At 26.3% G+C, this 16,671-nt stretch overlaps 1 protein-coding gene across 1 annotated transcript in view; it reads right to left on the bottom strand.

The window, feature by feature from the left end:
* Positions 1 to 16,671, bottom strand: part of LOC107449053 (uncharacterized) — a 134,507-nt gene that overhangs the window by 44,865 nt on the left and 72,971 nt on the right. Inside the window, exons 22-28 of the mRNA XM_087152743.1 lie at positions 16,626 to 16,643; positions 14,638 to 14,862; positions 13,596 to 13,756; positions 12,694 to 12,905; positions 3,673 to 3,877; positions 2,499 to 2,595; positions 878 to 1,106 (exon numbers count right to left, since the gene is read on the bottom strand). Coding sequence (XP_087008869.1) covers positions 878 to 1,106; positions 2,499 to 2,595; positions 3,673 to 3,877; positions 12,694 to 12,905; positions 13,596 to 13,756; positions 14,638 to 14,862; positions 16,626 to 16,643 — 1,147 coding nt within the window. The remainder of the gene's footprint in view (positions 1 to 877; positions 1,107 to 2,498; positions 2,596 to 3,672; positions 3,878 to 12,693; positions 12,906 to 13,595; positions 13,757 to 14,637; positions 14,863 to 16,625; positions 16,644 to 16,671) is intronic.

Below are 16,671 nucleotides of genomic sequence, written 5' to 3'. Positions count from 1 at the left end.
AAAATGAATATTAATCTTGAATATAAGCTTATAAAGTATCCGGCTCTCCCTTACAAACAAATAAAATAAACTGTGTTTTTAAGGTCCACCTTTGAAAATTTGATTTCCGGAAACTTTTGTGAACAATGATTTTTTTAAGCATCTGAACCTTCGATCTCCGGAAACTTCCGGATCACAGTTAGTGAAAAATCCGGAAATCCGTATTTTTTCCGGAGCACAATCTGCCCTGATTACAGAAATACATTTGCTTACTGGTAAGAAATTACTTAAATAAATTACAGGTTTATTGTTTGATCTTAGTGTCAAATTCTTACATCTTCATTAAGAAAAAAAATTTCCTTTATAACGTAAAGCAGAAATTTCAACAAATACATTGATTGCATTAATATATTAATACAATTGAATAAAGTTTTAGATAACATTTTTTTTTAAAAAATGAGGTTTATTAGGAAAATACTTTCATTTTATTTTAATCTCATTTAACTATACAACTTTGATTTGTTTTTCAAATCTTTAAATTTCAGATATCTTAGTAGCTATAGGTAATAAGTTATATTTTCAGAATACTTTTGCAATTAAAGAAGATTCCAAGGAAATTTGCAACAACCGGTTGGCAAGCAACATTTTATCAGCAAATTAAAAAGCTAAGTTTGTCAACCATATGACATGAAAAGCTTAAATAACATTAGAGATCTATAGATTTTGTGCATTGAAAACTTGCAAACATAATCTTTTAGTAAACTTGTATAATTTAAAACTACCAAATTGACACAAAATCCCTAAAATATCACTTCAAACCATCACTCAGATTTTCAATCAAGCTGAAGCTAATTAGTTTAAAAATAGCAAAATTTTATTGTTTAAAAAAAAATATCACCTCAACATCTCGACTCTTAGCTACTTCAGTGAAGTGTTCTTGAGATTCTAGAGTTTTATCTTCTTTGTCATCCGTCATACAAAATACACGTAATTGAGCTTCTAGAGGATCACGCCTTTTTGCAAACACCACGAACTTTGCCATAAAGGGGACATGAATGGCTTCACGGTAAAGTTCGGTAGCAAACTTAGTTGCTTCGTTCACTTGTCGGCAATCCATAAGCCAAAACCTGTCGCAAACAAATTCAAGAATAAAAATTTAAATTATAAAAGAACATAAAACTTACATTTTTTTTTTAATCAAATGAGATACATGTTGTTTTTTAACAACATACTGGTTATAAGCTTTAGATACAATGATAAACTCCAAATCCATAATCAAACAATTTTTTTTACATTACTATGTCAGGTGCTAAATAAACAATCAATAACTGAGAATTTGGAAGAAATGTAAGCATGAAATTCATATGTTACTATTGAACTTCACATGTTCACCGAAATTTCTTACATTAATGAATAATAAAAAATAAATTAAAGGAGCGCATAGCATTGCAAATACATCCTGATTATTCACTCACAATTTAAAGAATCATTCTTGATATTAATGTGTTAATTCAAGCACCAAAATTCTATCTTATTTAAAACATTGATACATTTATCAGATTAATAGAACAAAATTTCTGATATTAACGAGTAATAAAAAAATAAAAAGAACTCCTAGCATTGCAGCCTGATTATTTATTCCAAATTTTTGGAATGAATCTTGTTATAAATGTGTTATGTACACTATTTTTTTCCCCAATGCCCACCTTTTAGAGTGACCCACCTGGGCATCATACAGGCATCTGAAGGGCAGATTTGTTGGCCACTCTTTCAGGGGCACCATATTAGGTGAGCCAACGTTGCTCCCACAGTAAAGACAGATAGTACAGAGGATATGAGAACATCCATGCCTTGCCCGGGATTTGAATCCAGAACCTTTCTGAGTTCCCTAACTCCTACACTGACCGGTCGCCGTTACATACACTATTCAAGCACCAAAATTCTATCTCATTTAAAACATTAATACATTTATTAGATTAATAGACCAAAATTTCTCATATTAACTGAATAATAAAAAAATTAAAAGAACTATTTGCATTGCTCAGAAATACTATCTTATTTAAAGCATTAACTGATTTATTAGATTAATAGGTTAATAGAGCAAAATTTCTCATATTAGCAAATAATAAAAAATAAATGAAAAGAACTTTTAGCATTGCAAAACATTACAAATTTATCTGATTATTTGCTCAAAATTTTAGGAATTATTCTTGATATTAATGTGTTATGTACAACACTATTCATGTACCGTAATTCCACCTTATTTAAAACATTATGAATTTATTCCAAAATACTTTTAAATTCCTAAACATGTTCACAATATTGTATTTAAAAAGAGATTAATTTCAAAAATACAAAAATAATCAGTTAATTTGTAATGATAATCTTGAAAGATCAATTATACAATAAATTTATTATTTTGATAGCCTGTAAATTTAATAATTTTGTAAGTAATTTAATTTTGAAGTAAGAAAATTTAATATTTGAACATTTTATTCGTATTTCAGCTAATATTTTACCTTGCAGAGACTGTTGTTGTAAAAGAAACACAGTCATTTACGAATGTCAAAGGAGTTGAACCAGTAACATCTTCCCATTGAGCCTTAGTTGTCCCACCTACAGAAGAAAAAAAATTATTATAAATATTTCATTACCTTAAACATAATAAAAATTGATTCAAAGTCAGCAACATAATTTCCATAACAATTTAAAAAATTACAATTAATTTTCCTTTAATATGATTGTTATATAGTTGCATATAATCTTGATACTTCTCATATTAAAATATTTTAAATGCGTAAGAAAAATGAATAAATGGAGAGAGAGAGAGATGAAATTTACCCAACAAAGCACTCTCAATCTCACACTGAATAGAAGTTTCTGCTGCAAGTACTCTTATAAAAGACTGATAACAAGAAATAGTGTTGATCCTTAAAATTGATCTTTTTTTTAAATGAAAGATTTGAAGGACTTTAAGAGACTACATGAACCATAGAAAAAGTTACTGTGGTATGTAAAAACAAAGAAAAATTTCATTTCAGTGGAGAAGTTATCAACAATTTCAAAAGCAACTAAAATAATGAATTAGCGTAAACAACATTGTTTATGTATTTATCAAAACTATAAGCTGCAAATTCCACTTTCATTTTTTCATTAATTCTTTATCAATTATCTACACATTTAATAAAAAGGTCCTTTTTAAATAATTTTTCAAGATACTGAAGTCATTAATACTGAATACAACTTTTAAATCATTTACAAATTTTATTACAAATTTGCTTGAATTGCACATTTTTCATATGCATTGGATCCAGTATTTTAAATGAATATTTATTTAACTAGTTATTGGTTCTCCATTTACAGAGTTATTAATACATGAAATTAAAGCACTACGACAGTAAGTTGTCGGCAAAAAGGGAATTACAAAGAATAAGGCTCAACAATTATGAGACCACTGGTAATATGGACATTATAGTGTACTGTCTCTCTTCACTTCCCAGAAAACTGAAAACCATAGATTTAAAGCTTGGTAGAACCAAAAGTAAAAAACTATATATACTCTTATTGTAAAATTTGGTTATAGCATAACCTTTTTTACTTTAATATTAACCTTTACAATTACCAAGTAACCTTGCAACATCGAGGCAAACACAATAATGGAAAAAAATAGAATTAAATGTTGTTCAATATTACCTGTTATACTGCATAACAGCCTCAAAGTTGGTGCATCCCCGCTATATTGGTTAATCATCCCTTTAGTTGCAGCTTGTGGGACAGGAATTGTTAAAGTAATTGATTTATGGAACTTCCTTCTCCTTGGTTCAACTGTAACTATAGGACTCACAGCCACACGATTTCCCAGCAGTTTAGTTACAAGTTCTGGAGATATTGGATGAGCCTGTAATCAACAAATTATTTGAGAACTTGGATTGAAACCTGTATGTGTTGAAACCTATTGCAACCGATAACCATGTATATTCTTCACACTAATTTTAATAACCATGGATCATGTTTGTTTTTCCTAACAATTTTAATAACCACTAAACTTTTTTCTTTTAATGATGATGTTTGTTATGATATAAATTATTAAATTATGATATGATGATATAAATGATTATGATTTTAAGCAAATATGAGAAGAAATAAATAAATACTCATCTAATTCATTGTAAAAGTTATTATCCACTCCAATACGTATAGAGGATGCAGTAAATAATAATTAAAGAAATAATAAACAATTGGATAAATTTATAATTAATATTTACCAATGTTAAAGAAAGAATTATATATAAAATTAACAAAAACTGAGCCTTTTATGAAAAATGCCAACAAAAAAAAAAAGACTATTTAAATGATATTTTTCTTAAAATCACTAAATTAAACAGTGAAGTAATCAGCAAATGTAGAACATCCAGATCTTTAGGGTGATTTAAAGTGTCTTCAGTGTTGTATAGACAAATTATTTTGAAAAAAAGTTTTTTTTTAAACTTTTTTTATTATTTGTTAAAAAGAGTTCTTTTAAAAAAAAAAGTTGAGGAAAATTTTTTTTTCTTTATATGCATGTTTTAGAAAAACGGGTTTTCATATCTTTCATAATATAATCCTTACAGTTGATGAACTTCCAATTTTAAGCATAACAGATGCATTAAAATAAGGAAATTTCTCCCATTTTAGCAATAGAAATTGAAGAAAAAGCTGATACCTGACCAACTTAATAAAAGGCAAATTTAATAAAATAAAAAAACTCAGTTTCTCAAACTTGTGAATTATTGATTGACTGTATACAGTAAATTTCATACACATGCACACAAATAAACCATTGATTTTCATGTTGTCGAGCCTAAATAGAAAAATTGATAGTCTGCTAGATTCAGCAATTGAATTCCACTCTTTTACATATTTTAAACAATTCTATACCTTGATTTTGATAAAATATAAATTTTTAAATATTTTATTTAAAAATATTTAGCACTAAACTACATGCAATAAGTCAATTTCATTGGCATTGAAGGGTAAACTCAGACTACTAAACCTACAAAAATTCTCAGGTTTTTGTAGAAAGAACTTGTAATTTACACCCATTTTATTAATTTTCAATTACAAAAACAACTCCTTTAAGCTTGATGTATTTTGATAGAATTTATAAATTTTTCAAAGAGTATAAAGCTAATTTTACAATAAGCTGATTTTCAATACATAAACAAATGAAAAATAATAATTTCTAAATGCCTCAAACGAAAATATGCTAAGGAAGCACAGAATAATGCAAAGTTATAAAAAAATTTATAGCTAAACTTAAAAATAAAAGTTACATGCGTATAATATCACAAAATAAAATCAAATATAATAAATACATAGAAACATTTTAAGAAGAGAATAAATTAAAGCAATTTATTCTAAAAACAAAGTAAAAAGAAACAGACCTTGAAATTCTATGTACAAGGAAAGAAAGATACATGAGAATTTATAAAGCAGTTAGTCAGGCAACAAACATTCAAAAACAAAGACAGAAGCGTATTGCAGTTAGAAAGGAAAGTAATTTTAAAAATTTATATAGTATAAATGGAACAGAAATTATATAATTTTTTTCTAAGAAAGTGTTTACAGTTGAAGAAAACTTTATTCTACTATTAATGGAAATTTTTCCTATTATTCTTTATCAAAATCTATCTTATTTCAAATTTAATGCAAAAAATCTGATTTTTCTTTTTTAATATAGGTTCAGGTTACCGATTCTAGTTAAATAGACTTATAATTTTAGTTTCTTAAGTTAAAATCAAATTATAAAGCATGATAATTCGCAGATTTCAAAAAATTACAAAATGGCATTATACATTAGACATATTAAACTTTAAAGATGAAATAGTAATTAAAACAATGTTACGAATTCAGATTAGAAAATTATTTGAAAAATTGCATGAACTTTGACAGATATACTTAGAAGAATATAGCAGCACATAAAAATGTGTGATTAGTAAAGCATTGTGTTAGTAGTAAGCAAAGTGAAAAATGTGAGATCAGTAAAAAACAACACACAGAATTTAGGTCTGGTTCTCTTTATTGTTAAAATAGTAAGTACAGAAAATATATTCAATATTAAGAAGACAGTTTTACAGATGTATGGCATTATTAACACTGACTGATATGATAAATTTTGTACAAAAATGTGTTAGTATTAAATTGCATATAAGATTCATTAATATCACACATCATTGTCTGTAAAAAATAACAACTCTAACTATGTGTATAAATTTAAAAAACTGCATGACAAAGATGCCAACCTCAAGTATTATTTTTCTGCAAGTACAAAACAATCGAAATGAAACATTAAAATCAATTTCAAAAAGTTTAAATTTATTGATATGAATTTTATTTTATAAAGTTATCGACAAAATAATACTGCTCCATCTGTATTATTCAAGTATCAAGTGGCTTTCATAGTTGCATGAAAAGATGTACCGAGTTATACTAAAATACATATCTTTTTTATAAACATAAAATCAAGTTAAAATTGTGTAACAAATTTATGGCATATTTTTTTTTTTTTTTTTTGAAAAAATGAAGTAAATAAATAAAAGACAAAATGTAAAGTTTAGAAAAAATTCAATTAAGATGTAAATATGTTTATGCTAAAAACATAAATAAAGTGTGATAAGTTTAGATGCAATAGAAGGGACTAAATGTACTAAAACATTTTCTTTAAGCAACAAGTTAAATATTTTAAACTATTAAAAGGAGATTTGCTTAAAAACTTTAGATAGTCTATGCATAAAGGAATTAATTCCTATAGCTAAAAACATACTTCCTTTAAAAGATAAAATAATTTTTTTAAATTTTTAATTCAAGTATTTTAATTTTGGATACAATGCAATATTGCTTACTGCTCATTGGTGTGCAAGTTTGGAGAAAAGAAAAGCAGCTCAGGTACTGTACATGCCATTTTAGTGGCATCAAAATTATGTGGCATTTCAATGATGGCTATTAAAAGATAGAGCGCTGAAAAACAGGGTAAAGTGCTTGGCACTAGAGTTGAATGATGGTCAATGTGCCCAACACAGAAAATTTCCTAGCCTTTCCAAATTTTACAGAAAAAGAAAATAATTCTGGTTTTTCATAAAGAATAAAATGAGATAGCAATAAATAAAAGGGAGCTTAATTATAAGCTAGCAAATTCTACAGTCTTTAAACCCTTCTCTTAATTTGAAAGCAAAAACTCCTGGTAAATACAAAAAGTTTTAGAAGTTGACATCTCTGCACCGACAATAATTAAGAAAAAAAAATTTCATGTGTAAAATTAATAAATTATAAGAGCTTCATAGTTTTAGTCCATAACTGAAAAGAAAAATTCCTACAAATACTGTACATCTATCTCAATATTTGAATTGTTTCAAAATATACTTTATTTCATATACATATTAATTCTGGCCCCACTTTCCTAGCTCAGTAAAAGCTCTCCAAAATCACAATAAAATTAATCAAATCACAGATAAAATACAGAAACAAATTATATAAATATTTGTAAAAAAATTATTACACTTACCACAGAAAAATTGTAAACATTAAAAACAAGCTAACATAAATAACACATGAATATAACTTGAAAGAAATTGTAACAATCATATAAATAAAATTAGTGTAAATAAAGTGAATGTATAAATTAATGTATAATCTATAAAAACTATAATAATGTATATAAGTAAATAAATTAAGTACACTACTACTTTCCCTAAATCACCAAATGTCATTCTTAGGCACAGATATTTCTATTAATTTTCCTCTGTCAAAAATAAAAATAGCCTCTTTATAAAGACCAAACCAAATTGTGTTCTACATCAAGCAATTTTTAACATGTATCACCTAGAATTAACTTTTTATAACACAGCAAAATTTTAAAATCGAAATGACCAGAAATAAATTTGATTCAAAAATATTTTTTTTAAACAGAAGAGACAAATAAAAAAAAATTAGCTTTTTGTTCAAAGATTTTACATAAACTTAACATGGAGATTCTGTTCCATTTTTTTTTAATTGAATCAAGTATTGTAAACTTCAAGAAATAGCATGTCAACTTAGCAATTAATACAAGAATGGAACACAATACAAGAATTACAAACTAAAACGAACCCTTAAAAAACTTCGAAAATCATTATTTAAAGCACAAACACCTTGATGAGAAGTGCACAGGATTCCGAAAAATGGCTGCACTTTCTGAGAAAATCCACTATCCTTTTTATTAACAACTCACATTGAAATGGATTTTCATGCGAAAAAAATTTTGCAGAAGTCTCTTTTAAGGATTGACTGGATCTCAGACATACATTGGATGACTAACCAATAACCGCAGAAAGTAAAAAACCTAGGTTTTCGTTTCTTTAGAAAGATTTGTCTCGAAAATAATTTTTACCATACATAATATTTTATGGGCAACAGTATGGAAAATTTTAATTATTCAAAATAAAATTCGAACTATCCACAACTTTTTGACATTACTTTTATACAGAAATTTAAAGACCAAACAAAAAAAAATTGACATTTGACTGCAGTAAATTTCTAGAATAAGTGTGAATGTAGTAAATACTGAATACAATCATTTATCCTCTTAATGTGTTAAAAAAAAAAATAAGCTTATTGATGGAAAACAAAAATGATTTGAAACAGACCCTTAGTCACCAAAGCCATTTGAAACTGACCTATTTTTGTTTTTCTTATTCATGTCTGGAGAGTCTTGAGAATGGGCTCCTATTTTTGAGCACCAAAAACGTGCCCATTTTTATTGCCATCTCGAATTTTTTTTAAGCCAATTCTTTTAAAGTATAAAATTAAGAAGATGTCCAAACAGTGTTAACTCATCATGTAAGATTATCATTCATACGGCAGTCCATTATATTTTGGTAAAACTCAACATTCTGTCAATCGAATGCACATTATATGATATTTTTTAGAATCAATGTATTCCAATGCAAAGATAAAATGCTAGTAAATGCTAAGATCAATATCAATCTTTTCAAATTTAACAGCGTAGATTACTTTAAATGCATCCATACATAAAAAAAAACTTGATGTGGAAAATCCTACTCATAATAAATACGTTTAAAATAAATTTTGGTACTGACCGACCAATTTGAAATAAACTGAAAAAAGATATTTTTTGTTGTTATTTGATTTTGTAAAATACAATATGCAATTGTTTTACAAAATTATTCTCTTTTAAAATAAGCTTCAGCAATTGACTCCAAACGAAATAAGATACTTTCCATCCTTAATTATAATACAGATGTATTAATTTTTTGCCAGTGCTTAAAGGTGATATGAATTTAAATTCTTGCCATTTTCATACAAAATTTTGTCTCATTATAGTTTCTAAATATCATGATACAATAATGCACATTTTAAAACAGATCTTACCTTGAGACCTTCCGAAACAATGATAGGAAATTTATGTTAAATTATTGAATATATGTATTAATATAGATGGATAAAGCTAATTTTACAAAACATTAACACATATCAAAAAATTATTGTTATTGTCATTAAATTAAAAATTATTATAATTATTTTTGTTTTTAAACTTATTATTGTCATTAATTATTACTGTTAAATTATTAACACTTAATGAGATTCCTAACATAGATATAAATTAAAATAATTTAATATAACCCTGTTTTATATTGGGTTTAAGTATACAATTGCACATTCATACTTATTGCATATATCTATAAACATACCAAGAAACATAAGTATCAGATTGAAAATATAATCTACAATGTTAAAAGGTACAATGTCTGTGACAACATAAAAATTAACTTACAGATAAAACTATATCCACTTTTATTATGCACAATTTAAGAAAACAAATTTTATATACTTATATGTAAGAAAAATGAGTAAGACATAAATAAAATTTAAATTATCATTCTCCATAAATAAAAAAAATATGCTTAATATCCTTCGAAATCTTGAGGCACTTCATCAATGCTATTGATTGATTTATTAATTGGTAATATAAAAAAAGCTTATTAAGTACAATTAATTCAATTTAAATATTACCAATAATATTGCATATCAGATAGTAAATGAAATATTAAGTTTCATTCAATTCAGTTTAAACTAAATAAGCTGAACAATGAAACAAATTTTGAAAACGTACGAAGATAAGATTTTAATCCTATCATTAATTATCTTAGTTTATTTCAAATAAAAACTAATAAATAAATGTATAATCATTTTATGCCAATAAAACATATAGTTATATTTTCAATTTAAACCATACTTATGCATGTACAATGGTTAAACCAATACTCAAAAATATTCTATTCAATTGCTATACCATCAAAATGTACAGAACGTACTTTTTTTAAATCTTCAACATAAAAGACATCACACAAATAATAATATTGTTAACAAAATATACAGTTAAACCTAGGTAGTCAATTTATCATAAAAATGTTAATTAATATTTAGTTTGGTATCAACTTAAGATTTTGCTTCATTTTAATTTTAATAAAATTGTTATCTAATGTCTAAAAAATTGTACATTAACATTGAAATTTAAAATCGGGAGAAAACGTTAGCTTAGTTAAAATAATTTTTATTTATTTAAGGTAAAAAACCAGAATGTTTAATCCAGATCCTGTTTGTTAACCAGCACGTCTTACAATGCATTAAAGCTAATTTTTTTTTTTTACTATTATGCTAAATGGATAATCCTTTTTTTCAATAAACTGATGTAACTAAAGTACAAATGTCCAGTCCAAAATGTTCTTTAAGTATAATCATTATCATCATATAAAAAATTTGTTAGAAAATTATTTAGAGGAAAAATGGGAAAAAAATTTCCCATTGTATCATTGTATTAAAAAATCAATCCCAATTAATTTAGTTTGATGATTCAAGTTAATTTAACTTTAACTTTTGTAAAAATGAGTCAAGTAAATAAACATTTCTTAAAATTTGTACTTTGCTAGCGGTGGGCTTAATCAACATCAAACATGGAAATGAAAATGAGTCAAGTAACTCAAAGTTTTGTGAAATTAAGTACTTTGAAAATTGTGTACTAAATAAAAGGCAAATATGGGTTTGCTACCAGGTTTCACTATATATCTTATGAAAATATTTGCAAATTATTTCAATGATAAAACAAAAGTTGGCACAACAAAACAAAATAGTAACAAATGTAAAAATTTGGCAAATTAAAGATAAAACAAAATTGTAAATGAGCTAAAAAACTTTCTCAATAAAACAGCATTATATAAATAACAAAAATCCATTAACTTAGCAGTAAAAGCATGTAAATGAGGCATAAATCATGCTTTAAAATTAATCAAATCTATTTATAACATGCATATTTTTAATATGTAAAGTATTCATAATTAAATAAATTATTAAAACAGCCAAACATATCTAAATTATCTTCAGAATAAATAAAAATTAAATAAACATATAAGCAGGACATAAAATGTATCAAATAAGCAACAAGAATACCTAACAAACATCCTAATTTTTCCTTCATAATTTAAGGAGATTCATTAATATTTTTAAATCATTCCTTTAAATTATCATTTCAAATATAATTCTTTTTTAACTTTCTTGAGAAGATCATTAATTGAAATATTTAAAATAATATGAAATCTGTCTAAAAATGCTTCCCGAATCCAACAGGAAATTTAACATTTAATTAAGTTGAATGCATGATAAATTTAATTTATAATTGCAAAACGTGTCTATGATACTTAAAGCTTCACCAAATGATGCTCAGCTCAATTTTCAATGTCCATAAAAATCGTAGAGAAAAATCATCAAACTCATTACTGTTGATAGAAATGTTTACAAATATTTGCAATGAAGGATCATTTTTAGTGGGTCAGTTTGTGCCATTGTCAAGTCATCATAGGTAGTATCAAAGCTTGCCATCAGCGTCAGCAGCTGTTATGTCATCTTGATAGAAAAAATATCTTCTGTATACACTCTCTTGAGTTCTACAGATAGGCTTGGTTCACATTTTTTTTGCCATAAAAAAGTATTTAATTAACTAATTTTAACCAACAGGAGTAAAATTAACTCATATTTCACTTAATTATAATCTGACTAAAATTACAGACTGCTTGGAATTTAGCAGATATAAACATCTTTTAACCCAATGCACAAAATATGAACAAAAAATTTATTAAAAAGTTCCACGATATAATTTTAGTTCTAATTATAATGCACTGATTATTTACAACAAAAAACATAAATTAGAAAGTTATTTCTAAAATATATAAAGAATATACCTTAACAACAGAAAAATAAAAACTTTTTTTAGTTGTAAAACTATCACAGTCCCCATAAAATAATTTTAATAAAATATGATTTTTAGAAGCATGAAAAATAATTAACGCCTCATGTACATGTACTTTTTCTGCTAAATTCTAAATATGATGGAGAAAATATCCATAGCACCTTTATTACATGCTATGTACTTATATAAATTTCCATTATGAATATTTAATTTTCAATCTAAAATAGAGACATGTTTCACATGAATGAGAACAAATCAAGCTTAGGCCATGTACGCCGGATAAATTCCGAAAAGAAACCAGATTTGGTTCTCTGCGGTTTTGGAGGATGTTTTTTCAAACTATGCGGTGGGTGATTGTTTGGCATTAAAGGCCTACCTGATTTTGGTGAGGAAGTATGAATGCCCTGGTCAATAGTGTCCGGAGGGCAGCTGTTTACCTGAAGTCCAACTTTGATCTTCTTAGTCAAGGCGCCTTCAGGGAAAATGGCTTGAACCTGGGGTACCACTGTTGAGCTGACCATACCTCCTTCTGGGCCTATTGCATGGACTTCCTGCCGTATTCGTGTTATTATGGCAAAATACTGTGGAAAATCTGTGGTCAAGATGCGGGTGATACGATTTGTACTGAGATCTTCGATGGCAGTTAGTTCTAAAAATTTAAATCAAACACTTAATATAAGAATCAATAATATATAAAACAAATGTACTCGTTAATGAAAACTTCATTTGCTGTCTGATAAATTTTTGTACATTTAATGTCTATCGTCAAGAGTTTAAAAAATCACCCATTATTGGCATCATTGATTTTTAGATTTCACACCCTTGAGACTTAACTTCAATAAAACTAAAATTATTTCCATTCCTAAGACATCAACAACTCATCTTGATGCTCTTGAGTATCATTTTATCCATATGAATGCCGATTCTCAAATTAATGACATTAATTCACAAATTAATGACATTCTAACCCTACATTTTGTATTGAAATGTATCTTGTCTTGATTTGCCACCATGTTTTTTTCTGTATTGTCTCAATCAGGTTTTCCTTTTCACTTTTTTTGGTGCTTTATCCTTTTTTTCATGTTTTATTTTCCTAAACCACTTGTTTACTTTTAAATGAGAACTATGTTCGAGAGCTCAAAATATGTTGACTTTCTAGCAATTCATTTATGAGCAAATGAAGTTTTCATTGACAAGCATGTTTCCGCTTGAGTTTCTAAGGATTTTTCATTAAATATGAAGCAAAATATTAAAAATAAAAAACCAATAGAAAATCAATTAAAAACAAAAATGAAATAATTTTATTGCACATAGAAAAATATTTATTAAAAGTTATTACCTTCACCTTCAAAGCTTTCATTGAAAACATCATGAACAGCATCATCAGATGCTTCAAGGGTATGTTCGCGCCAAGATTCACCGTTATCACTCCTTAATATAGTGATTTCTCGCTCTCGTCCACGAAGTGATGCAAAATGTGGTACTTCAATAATTACAGGGCTGAAAAAATAGACAACACAATTAAACAATAATAATAACAAAATAATATAAATAACAAAATAATATAAATAACAAAAAAAAAACAATAAAATCAAAAAAAAGTGCTATACAAAAACAACATAAGAAGATTTCTAATGAACATTTGACTAACATGCATTGCTTCCGCTTACATTAGAACGCATTTGGAAAAAACGATCAAAAATACAATTGTAAATTTTTAAAATTTGGCTGCAATTTGATCAGTAAATTTGTAGTCTATTCTTTAATCATACATGTAGTGAATATAGGTATAAAATTTCAAGTGAATGGGACTCACAGAATTTGAGACATCACATTTAAAAGTACAGGAAAAAGAAGAAAATATATATGAGATATGAGGCTAAACAAACTGGTTATGATATGTTGACCGAAGGATAAATATCTTTTTAAATTATCACAATGATTCTATTTGAGATCTAAACATTATTCAACTGGTTTTAAAGAGATAAAAATAAATTATTTTATGAATTGCAAAAATCCAAAAATTTGATGATTTTGTCAAATTTGGCTAAATAAAGTATTCTGGTACATTCATATATGAATTATTAGCAAGCAGTTTTTACTTTTAAAAAAAACTAATAATAATGGAAGATAGATGATGATGATTTCATAACTTTTATGAAAGTTTATAACTAGAAATAGGAAATACCTCAAATGATGTTCAGAATGTTAACATGAAAATAAAATTGAATCACACAGTTTAGAAGCCTCATAAGTTTTTAACCGATCAGACTTCAGATTAAGTTCAATACAACATTTCAATACAACATTTTCTGTGTATAACTTAACAGAAAATGTATTCAAGCTATAAATTTTTAGATCTTCATTTATTTTCAACATACCCTAAAAATTTAGCTCCAGATGGACCAACTTCAAGGATACGAGAGGCACAAGCCTCTCCTTCCATTAGAGGAGGAGGATATGCAAGTTTTTCTTTTCTTAAATACCTACAGGTAATTCGCATGGGCATAGGTGCTTTACGAGGTGGGATAATAACTCGAACTCCAGAGTGCCGACAACCTCTCATTGCTCCTCCTCTAGCATCAACCATAAAGCTCACCAGAAATCTAAAGAGTACAAAGAATCCACTTATAAACAAGTTATTACACAGTTACATATTGCATATAGAACATTTTACAGAATTTTCAATTATTTTTAATTTAACTTTTATGTTTTCAATTACATTATTCTGATTTTTTTTACTATGCCAATGCTCTTCTTTAAATTAATAGATTTATTTGCAGGCAGAAATTTAATTGGGTCTTTTCTAAGAATTTGTAAAAGATTTTCATAAATAAAATCAGGGGCTTGTATATTGAAAATGCAGATTATTGACTGATTTTAGGAAATTTTTTTTTTAATTTGTCATTAACACGTTGACTTCTGTGTCACCCATATTAGGATGGCAGCAAAGTTTCTGATTGGGCCACGTCACTCGTATTGGGGTGACGCTTATTTGATTGATATTTGAAAAGATATTTCACAGGCAGTAACAAAAATAATGAATTGTTATAAGAGTAATATAAAAATGATTTATTAAGAAAATTATTGTGAGCCTCGTAAAAGCTTTCTTGTTTGCTGGTATTTGACTCACTAAAAATAAAGTTTTCCTTTTTTTTAATCAAAATTTCAACAAATTAGGGTAAAGATTTTAAGTTACACTCCTCTTTACTCCGCAAAGACTCGGTTAATGACTTAAAACAAAATGAACCTGTTACTATATAATATATTCACAAAAAACTATTTGTCTTAGAAGTATTTTAATTCTTTAAAAAAAATTCTAACATCAAATAAACAAAATAAATTTTTTTTTATTACATGAAAATACAATTATGATTTATTTAATGATGAAATTTGGCAAATAAGGTTTAGTTGGCTTTAAAAATTACATGTAATTAACTGAGTTATGAAGTGTGTTAGTAATTTTAATAAATTCCACATTAAAAATATATTTAATATTCTAGAAGGAAACTACCCATACAACTCCTGAATCTAAATATAAATTAGATTTTAAAATATTAGCTTTTAATTTTATGTATGCAATTTATATTTACATCCATAAAAATAATATGAAAGAATTGGAGCATTCAATAAGCTACCAATAACCAGAAATAATTATTTTACTACTTTTGATGAGTAAACGTCTTTTTGACAATTTCAAATTTTGTCTATCTTGGGCTTTGAGACTTAAAACATCTTAAGTAGTAACTAACTTATTTAAAAGGAATATATTGTTTCAAAACAAAAAACGAAAAAAGTAATAAAAACAAATTAGGCTTAATTGCAATAAACATTCTTTTAATCTTCTAGACCAAAAAAATAACCAGTCAAAAGAAAGTTTTAAATTTTCTTAGCATTAAAAATGAATCACGTCTTTCCAAATCATCAAAGTAGAATTTCATTTTCTTAGTTTTAAAGATGAATCAGTTTTTAGTTTTAAAGATGAATCATATGATGTAAGATATATTTTCTACCCTCTGAAAAAACTTGGGATTAGCAAAAAAATTTGAAGTTATATAAAAGTTGAAATTGACAATTAAAAATTATTTAAATTCAAATAAAAAAATTACTTCATCTCCTTTTCAGCCAGATTATGGATAATTTTAATTGCAATTTGGTATTGCTCAATACTTATTAAACACAAGGAAAAAACTTAAATTTATCAATGTTTCTAACAAAAGACAATCACAGTAAATTAAATACATTTACTGAAATTATCTTTAGCTAAATAATAATTTTTTTTATAATTAAAAGAAAATTTTCTACGTATTAATATGTTGCTAAAAAAATCGATAAATGTTAATTGGCAACAAATAAGGTTTTCACTTACGTCTTCCATTTCAGCTTTCTATAGATTCCAAATGCAGCATAGGGAA

The sequence above is a fragment of the Parasteatoda tepidariorum genome, chromosome 10 (assembly GCF_982258835.1).
Source record: "Parasteatoda tepidariorum strain Cologne lab strain chromosome 10, Ptep-v5.0, whole genome shotgun sequence".
Taxonomy (NCBI): Eukaryota; Metazoa; Arthropoda; class Arachnida; order Araneae; family Theridiidae; genus Parasteatoda; species Parasteatoda tepidariorum.
The sequence above is the reverse complement of the archived record's forward strand: the minus strand, read 5'-3'. Positions and strand labels throughout refer to the sequence as shown.